Source organism: Bos grunniens, chromosome 9 (genome assembly GCF_055505025.1).
Source record: "Bos grunniens cultivar Pamir isolate PY7600 chromosome 9, Bosgru_T2T1.0, whole genome shotgun sequence".
In the NCBI taxonomy this organism is placed as follows: domain Eukaryota; kingdom Metazoa; phylum Chordata; class Mammalia; order Artiodactyla; family Bovidae; genus Bos; species Bos grunniens.
In genome coordinates this window covers 77,190,318-77,199,161 of record NC_141173.1, presented here as the reverse complement: position 1 = coordinate 77,199,161, position 8,844 = coordinate 77,190,318, and the positions used below count along the sequence as shown (strand labels likewise).

The 8,844-nt window shown below is 47.0% G+C and overlaps 1 protein-coding gene across 2 annotated transcripts; it reads right to left on the bottom strand.

The window, feature by feature from the left end:
• Window positions 1-788: 788 nt before the first annotated feature.
• Window positions 789-7,162, bottom strand: HEBP2 (heme binding protein 2). 2 transcript variants are annotated; one of them, XM_086318055.1, is made up of 4 exons: window positions 7,020-7,162; window positions 6,356-6,511; window positions 5,462-5,642; window positions 789-1,318 (listed from the first exon to the last, which is right to left on the bottom strand). In XM_086318055.1, exons 2-4 carry the CDS (start codon window positions 6,426-6,428, stop codon window positions 1,120-1,122), a joined length of 453 nt encoding a protein of 150 aa, XP_086174181.1. In that variant the 5' UTR covers window positions 6,429-6,511; window positions 7,020-7,162; the 3' UTR covers window positions 789-1,119. The 2 variants fall into 2 exon arrangements, with proteins under 2 accessions (XP_086174181.1, XP_086174180.1); XM_086318054.1 differs by having other exon boundaries at window positions 6,356-6,491.
• Window positions 7,163-8,844: the final 1,682 nt, after the last annotated feature.

The window sequence follows — 8,844 nt, the reverse complement described above, 5'->3', positions numbered from 1 at the left end:
TCATTCAATGGATGTTCTCCAGTACTTTGGCCACCTCATGTGAAGAGTTGACTCATTGGAAAAGACTCTGATGCTGGGAGGGATTGGGGGCAGGAGGAGAAGGGGACGACAGAGGATGAGATGGCTGGATGGCATCACTGACTCAATGGACGTGAGTCTGAGTGAACTCCAGGAGTTGGTGATGGACAGGGAGGCCTGGCGTGCTGCGATTCTTGGGGTCGCAAAGAGCTGGACACGACTGAGCAACTGAACTGAACTGAGCTCCAACCTGCTTTTCTCCTTCACACCTACAACCATCATCCCCTAGGAGCCCACAATAAAGCTTCCCATGACAGGCTACCAGGTGTTTGAATGTGATGTCTTCTCCGGAACAAGCACACTCCAATACAATAGGTCCAATTTTAAAACTTCCTCATTTTGCAACAACCCACTCTTTGAATACCGAATCATTTTTATGTGATCTCCAGAAATACCACATAAAATACATTAAAAACTCAAGTGAATTTTAAAATTCTATGTTTGTATACATTTGTTTGGATAAAGCATGTCTTTCTTGAGTACCAAAATTAAGTCAGAAGTTCCTAACTTCACAAATATATTTTTATCATAAAATATTAGCAAGACTTCTGAGTCCTGTGAGTTTTTCTTGTGTGGTGGGGGCAGTGGGCGGATAGAAGAGCAGGCTCAACAGAGAAAGTAACAGTGGCAGCTGCAGAAGATGATTTGATTTTTGTTTCCAACTGAACTTCACTTCTCCAGGCTTGACAGCCTTGTAGTTCCACACAGGATAAACGTTACCATTTTTATTGATAATATCTGGAGTGGGTAATGACGCAAATCCAAGTAGAAATAAGGCAACATGATTGTGATACAGCAATGAAGAGAGAACATTCCATTTCCCTGGAGCCTCAAAAAGCCAGATTTACATGTTTATAGAATCCTGTCCCCTATTATCTGTGTATCTAAGGCATCAAGCATTAAAAAGGCACAGTGGAAATAAGCTCAGTTCATAGTAGTACTCTCAGGTAGAGATACTAGATACATTTTGCTTATAGGTAATGATGAGGTCTATGTTAAACAAAATTTTTGCCCCAGACAGTAGACCTTTCTCTCCTTTTCTCATTCCCTTTCTTTGGAGGGTTCATTTTTCTGGATCAACCATACTTCATTATTTTTATCAAGCAATTTGAAAGGGCTATTGTAGCCTGCGGTGTAGTAAACCTTTTCGTCGAAAACTTTTCCTTCTTCCCTCAAAATGCTTGCTAATGTCAAGAGTTGTTCTTGATTCTTTTGGGCACTAGAGAATCCATCGAAAGACCTACAAAGGAGAAAGTAAATAACCATAAATGATTTTAATACCGATGCGAATGTTAGTTTAGGAAAAAAAGCAGAGGCTGATACAAGGAAATCTGGATGAAGTGCAGTTTCAGAGTTCCTCCCTCTAGGCACCTGAATTGACCTGTTCCCTTTCTCTTGTTCCCAGGCTCAGTGTGACCTCACACACCCTGAAGGGACCCAGGAGGAGGCACAGGGTCTCATCTGTTGGGCAAATTTGGACTTTACACCATCTTGTGCTCTAATGCTGTGCTTCTCAAACTCTAATGTGCATGCAAGTCAGCTGGGAAAATGCTGGTTCAGGGTGTCTGGGGTGGGGCTTGAGTGCCTGCATTTCTCATAAACTCCTGATAATGCTGATGCTCCAGGTCAGACCACAGTGAAACCCCCTCAGTGGCTCCCTTTCAGACTTGCTGCTGCTGCTGCTGCTAAGTCACTTCAGTCGTGTCCGACTCTGTGCAACCCCATAGACGGCAGCCCACCAGGCTCCCCCGTCCCTGGGATTCTCCAGGCAAGAACACTGGAGTGGGTTGCCATTTCCTTCTCCAATGTAGGAAAGTGAAAAGTGAAAGTGAAGTCGCTCAGTCGTGTCCGACTCCTAGCGACCCCATGGACTGCAGCCCACCAGGCTCCTCCATCCATGGGATTTTCCAGGCAAGAGTACTGGAGTGGGGTGCCACTGCCTTCTCTCTATTTTCTGTCAAACACTACCTCTTTTTCTTGGAAAAGGGTAGGTGCTGTATGACAGATGAACATAATATAGTTTTGATCCTATGAACTTTCAGTCTAATGGAAGAGATGGACATTTTGGCGACTCTCTCCATACAGTCTGAGTAGAGTTTTATCAGAGACAGAATCAAAGTGCTTGGGAACACTGAGGATATGATCAGATCAAGGGTAAAGGTGTATCTCTGAGTTGGGTCTAGAATGGAGGGTGGTTTTCCTGGGCAGAGAAAGGGGAAGGATAAGAGAACAAAAGTCCAAAAAACACAAAGCATTTTCATAGGCATAAATTGAAGTCAGGAAGGTGAGTCAGACATGGAAGTAAGAACTTTGTGTATCATCCTAAAGCCTTTTTATATTATTCCAAAGGATATTGAGCAGCAAAGTAACTTGATCAGATCTGGGTAAGAATATAGGCAGAGAGATAGAAACTAGATTGCAGAGAAGGGACCAGTGAGGAGGCCGCTAAGAGGATGGGGATGAAAAGACAGTCAAAAGATTCTAATAAAAAGTGGGAAAATAAAAGTTTAAGTATAGATTTTAAAGTATACAAATGAAAACACCCTGAGATGAAATCATGACAGCACACTGACTTAGCTGAGTTGCTGACATGTAAACACGATGAGTCTGAAGTTTGAGAATAGGAAAACAAACAAAAACGTTTCTAATAGGATTTCTAATTCTTCTTTAGCACAAAGTTTATTATCAATATGCCAATGGAAAAGCATTCCTACCATTCATCAGATAAGATGTAAGTCTCAAGAGTACAAACCAGGCCTGTCTTATTCAACAATGTCTACCAGGCACCTAGTCATTCCTGGCATGCAGTACCTTTTAAATCCTAATTGAATAAGTATAGGAATCTATGCACATGTATATAAAATAAAATGTTGAAGACAATTGACAAAACTCTCCTTAATCTTCATCATGTTGACTGATAATAATACTTCTGAATCATGTGTTAGGAAACATTCTGACTGCCAAATTTATTATTTATCTCTTTAAGGAATAGTCAATTCTTAGTATAATATGTTCTGCCTAAAGGGAATCTGTTTCAGATCTCACTTCTTTCTTGAAATCAACTCTTGAACCTCCTACTTAGAGATCATCTTTTGTCCTCTGAGTACATGTTGTTCTACAGTGATTTATCCATGGCTTTATTCAGGACACAGACAAATACTGAGCCTCCCCCAAACACCTGCCTCATCAGGAGCGGTCGGATTCGGGCAGAGAAACATGTTGCTGTATTCTTGATGACGTTACAATCTATAAATAGATCATTAGATTTTACAATCATAGGACAGAGTGGCTGGCTGACTGCAGACACTGAGGAAGGTCTCATGGACAAGGTGCCCATTGATCTAGGTCCTAAAGGATGAAAGCAGAGAAGAGGGAGGGAGCTAGAGTTGGTAGTAAGATGCTGCTCGTGTTCTGAGTATTTTATGTGAATTAACTCATCTGATCTTCCATGGCAACTCTGTGAGGTAGGTAGGTACTCTGACTATACAAGTTTCATAGATGAGGAGATTTTGGCAAGGAAAATCTCAGCAACTTGTCCAAAATCAAAGGTAAAGAGATGTGGAGGAACTTGGCCTGCTCAGTGAAGGGCAGGAGGAGAGGGGAGCACAGATGTCAGGGAGACAGGTTGGGCCACATTATGAAGGTGAAGCGTACACTGTGAACTGTCTGAATGTCACGCTAAAGCAAGAGGAAACCAACAGATTTTTAAACGCTGTAACAGGTTAGGGTTTTGTTGCTGTTGTAAGATAGATCGGAGTTCCAGAGTGGAGGGCAGGAGAGAGGAGGAGACTGGTGGGCAGAGAATAGTTGGGAGGCTCTTGAAGGGAAACCTGAGATTGAAAAACGTCGGAGTATCTGGTGAGCATCAGGCATGTGCTGGGCATGGGGGTAGCACAGGGGTCTCAGCTGAGGTCCCTGTGAGGTGAGGGCCCGAGGAAGTGACTGAGGGGTGAAGGGAACGGAATCACGACCATTTCTGAGGCAAATGGGCTGGATTTGGGGACTGATTATCAGGGTGGAGCATGTTGATGGCCACAATGGTCCTTGTTGGGGAGGCTGTCAGACCACTGAGACGCTTTACTGACACAGGCACTGTAAGGTCAGAGAAGGCTTGGGGGAAAGCTGGGTTTCAGAGCTGTTGAGCTTGATCTTCCACCCCCACACGGAGATGCCCAGCTAGTAGGAAAATCAGGGCTGGAGACACTGAATTTGAGTCACAGGCCACAGATAGTTGAAGCAGTGTGACCAGACAGCCCAGATCACGTCTGCTATGACATGAGGGTAAGTGAGGGCCATCAACAGTGGCCCCTGGGTGGGGAGTGGATGAGGTGCCGCTGGAGGGAGAGAACCAGGAGGAGAGGAAAGACAAGAGGGTGACATTCGGAGGTACAGGATGGACAAGGATCATGGGGCCGGACAGGTCAGCACAAGGATGCTGCAGGAGGCACATGGGAAAGCACTGCCCTCGAGTGACAAGTTCAAGTGTGCTGCAGAGGGTGACGGGAGCCCAAGGAGCAGGTGAGGCTGTACCAGGCTGTGCTGGTCTGACGGGTACATGGGACTTGAGGAAACAGAGACAGAGAGACAGAGTCTTTTAACAAGGGAGGGTAAAAGTAAAAGTGTTAGTCGCCCAGCCCTTTTCTACTTTTTGACCCCATGGACGGTAGCCCACAGGCTCCTCTGTCCATGGAATTCTCCAGGCAAGAATACTAGAGTGGGTAGCCATGCCCTCCTCCAGGAGATCTTCCCAACCCAGGGATGGAACCCGGGTCTCCCGAATTGCGGGCAGATTCTTTACTGTCTGAGTCACCAGGGGATATAAGAGGGTGAGAAAGGGAATAACAAAGGGACTCTAATACAAGACTATTATGTACTTTGTGGGGCTCTTTAAAAATACCAACAGAGAGAATTTAATACAAGGAATGAGCGGAAAGGTATTGAAGGTCTGAGAAATGCAGTAACTGTAGGAAGCAGCTACCATCCTTTAGGCTGGAGGAACAAGGAAGAGTTTGAGGTTATCAGAACCTAGATTTGGGAGGAGGGGTACCATGCACTGTTTTAAAGCGTTTTTCTCCAGATGTAACTCGATGGCAGGTAAAGGCAGTCTAATGCATTTGAGGGGTGGGGTGGGAGTGTAATTTGTGTTGCTTCTTATATGTGGGAGGGATGCATGAGACGTCTCTTCAAATGAATTCATTTTTTCATGTCACAGACCCTTAGTAACATATGAAACAAGTCACTAGAAAAACACCACAAAATGCATTAGGCCTGTTTTCATGGAAGGGTGAAAAGCACAGGAGCTAAACTGCACAGGCGCTAAACTATGAGAGCTCACAAGTAAAACCAGCAGTCAGCAGTGCTGTGAATGACATCTACCACTTACCGTACAAACACCGTCATCTCGGCTCTGTCTTCAATGAAGACATCAGACTCTGCAGGCCTGGGCGGATCAGATTGCTGTTCAGAGGGGATATACAGGGAAATGGTAATGGTAGACTCGCTAAAAGGACCTGAGCCGGGCTCCACGTAGCTCGTCACTGGAGCTGTCATCTTTATTTTCATCTCTGTGCCACAAAAATATATATTTAGATGCAAAGGAAAAGCAGATTTAGTGTATTTATGACTACATTTTAAAATGTAATTATTTTTTGACCTGAGTTTCTTGACATAAATATTTACCTTTAAGGTAATTTTTATCTGAATAAAAATAAGGGCAAAATTACAATTAGCGACTGTGCACATTAAACACTTTCTGTACTATTAACATTATAGTTATTTATGTACTATCAATATTTTTCATTAGTCCATAGTTTTAGAGATAGAAGGGAAAATCAGTAATCACATGGTCTAGGTCATTCTTTACTTATACAATTCAGACTGAGGTCTCGTTGGCTAAGACCTGCTAAAATCTAAACAGCATCAGTGCCAAACCAGAAGGCAGGTCTTGAGACTCTGGACCTTGTGTGTGTTGACCCTTCCTGCCTCTTAATATCTCTTGTTTTACCAGTCACCAAATTATCTCAAAACATTAGCCATGAAAAGGCCTTAAGGCTAGGTACACAGAGGCCCAGTTCATTCAGAAGAGTCACAGAAAGGAGAACAGAAGCCCAAGAGTACCCTCCTCAAGACAGGAAGGATCCTGAGCATAGGCCTCCCTCCTCTTCGGACAGTCTTTGATCATCTGGTTATTTTGCTATTCTAAAAATATATTTCTTTAATAAGTGAAAACCCAATAAGCCAGGCCACAATACGGTCATTAAAGGTAAACCGCCTTCACCTTTCTCGTTTTTGCCTTGAAGGTAGCTCTTCAGCCTTGTAAAGCCAGTCTGCATGGCTGAATCCCAGTCCATAGACTCAACCGCAGTGCTGACCCATTTGGCAGGCCCGTAGTGTCGGATCTCATAACTTCCGGGCTAAGATGGAACAGGGAAAACTTGGAGGAGACAATTCTAAGGCAGAACGTGAGATGCAGCAGTACAGATACCTTGATCTCTGGTCCACTAGGACGGCCTGTCCCGGGCAGGGGCGCTGCCCTTGGGTCCAGCCCGAGGTTCTGACTTCTCAGCGCCGACAGGGCCCCTCCCCCGCTGCTCCCATATTTAGATTAGAGACTCTGGCGGCCTCTCAGTTCAGGTTAAAAGCAAGCAACTGTTGCGCTCCTTTGCCCGGAGGGTCCCATCTAGAGTTTAGGGACTTGATCAATTTTTTTTTTTTTAGCCACAAAGAAACAAAATTGAGATGTGGCATCTAGAGTTACGACGGCTCCCGACCCCCTTTTCCTGTTTGTGCAGGAATGGGGTTAGGACTCAGACCAATTTTTTTAATGTATTTTTTAGTTAAACCTATGAGACCCTCCGGCCTCATTGCAGATCAGCTCCGGGACACCCCCGCGCTCGCCACCCCCATGGCCCGCACCCTCCCAGCCTGCGGGCGGCGCCTACCTGGGGGCCAGCATCCTCCGGGACCTCCCAGCCCGGCGTCTCCACCATGGGGGCCTCCGAGCCCTCGGCTGCCCGGGGATCGGGCTCCAGCACCTCGGCCATGGGCGGCGCCGACGCTCCGGGGAAAGAGCCCGGCGAGCTGCGCCGAGAAGGGGGCCGCGCCGGGCCGCTCGGGACCGCCCCGCCTGCGTGTCCCCGAGTCCCCGCCCCGCAGACGTCTGGTCACCTCCGCGCAGCGCGGGAGCCCCGAGTCCGCGGAACACTGCGGGGCCCCGACCGGGAGGGGACGCAGCGACCCCGATCCCGACCGGGGCAGCTCCGGCCGGCCGCTTCTCCTGCGGGTCCCGTGGGCTTGGCCGGGCTTTCCTTGGGAGTCTCCTCCGCCCTCGCCCTTGTATTTTAGTTAACAGGCACGCAGAGGCGTCCACCATGGGAGCCGGGGGCGGAGGAGGGCAGAGCAGCCGGCCCGTGGGGTTTCTGGTGTAACCGGCCCGGGAACCTCTCCCGCGGCCCCAGCCGCGCGGCGAGCCGGTTCTGCTGACGAGTCTACGCCTGCGGAGGGAGGTGAGCACGGCTCGCCCTCCTGAGTGCCTCAGTGGAAGGCGGGGGGCGGGGTGAGGCGATGCTTCTCCCGACTCTAACCTTGGCCGCCCCTGTCCGCACCCTCGTGGGCCGAATGCTCCGTGCCCGGGGTTGGATCCCGGGACAGAGGCAAGCAGGCCGCCCCACTCACACCTAGACGGGAGCTTAGGGTCCAAATGGCAGTCAGGGGCCCAGGGGAAGGAAGTGGGTGAGGCCACAGTCACACCCTGAGAAAATCTTGAACTGTCCTGGTTTCTTGTCCTCTCCCCACCAAAGAGCCCCCAAACCCTTAAGTCACCCCATCAGATGTAACAGGCTGGGAAAGTGTGATGGGAAAGAGAAAGAGGGGACAGTGGCCAGGCCCTAGTGATTTTAGAAGTTTTTGGTTAGATTTAGTCTTTTGTTTTCCTAAGAGAATTATTGAGAAAAAATTCACTTACCATACAGTTCACCCACCTAAGACATACCAGTCAATGGTATTTAGTGTGTATTCACAGTTGTGCAACTGCCACCACAGTGAATTTTAGAACACGGTCTTCATCTTCCACCCCCAAAAGAAACCCCACTGAAACCCCATTAGTCATTCTTAAATCTCCACCACCCAGTCCTAGGCAACCACTCATCTGCTCTTTGTTTCTGTTCTGGACCTTTCCTATAAATGGGATCATACAGTGTCTTAACACATCTGGCTGCTCTAACAAAATATCACAGACTGGGTAACTTCTAAACTGCAGAAATGTGTTTCTCACAGTTCTGGAGGCCGGAAGTCCAAGTCCAGCAAGGTCAGATGACAGTTCTCTTCCTCTGGCAGACTGCTTATTGTACCCTCACATGGCGGAAGGAGTTTTTTCTGGTCTCTTTTATAAGGGCACTAATCCCACTCATGTGGGGGTCTTTCTTCATGACCTCATCACTGCCCAAAGCCCCCACCTCTTAACCCATCATATTGGGCATCAGGGTTTCAACATACAAATGTTTAGGAGGACACAAACATAGCATATAGAATGTGGACCTTTCTGACTAGCTGCTTTCACTTGATTCAAGGTTCATCAACCTTGTAGCATGTATCAGTACTTCAGTCCTTTTAATGGCTGAAAAATATTCAGTTTGATAAGCGTTTTGTTTATTCTTTCATCAGTTGATGATCATTTGAATTGCTTCAAACTTTTGGCTTGAGTAGTAATACTGCTGTGCACATGTGTATATATGTTTCTGTTGGGCATGTTTTCATTTCTCTTGGGTA

Excerpts from the sequence above, each read along its gene's own strand:
- HEBP2 (XM_086318054.1), bottom strand. The coding sequence starts at position 7,121 with ATGGCCGAGGTGCTGGAGCCCGATCCCCGGGCAGCCGAGGGCTCGGAG. Across the intron at positions 6,492-7,019 it reads CGGAGGATGCTGGCCCCCAG|CCCGGAAGTTATGAGATCCG; the intron begins GTAGGCGCCGCC and ends GTTCCATCTTAG. Across the intron at positions 5,643-6,355 it reads TCAAGGCAAAAACGAGAAAG|AGATGAAAATAAAGATGACA; the intron begins GTGAAGGCGGTT and ends TTTGTGGCACAG.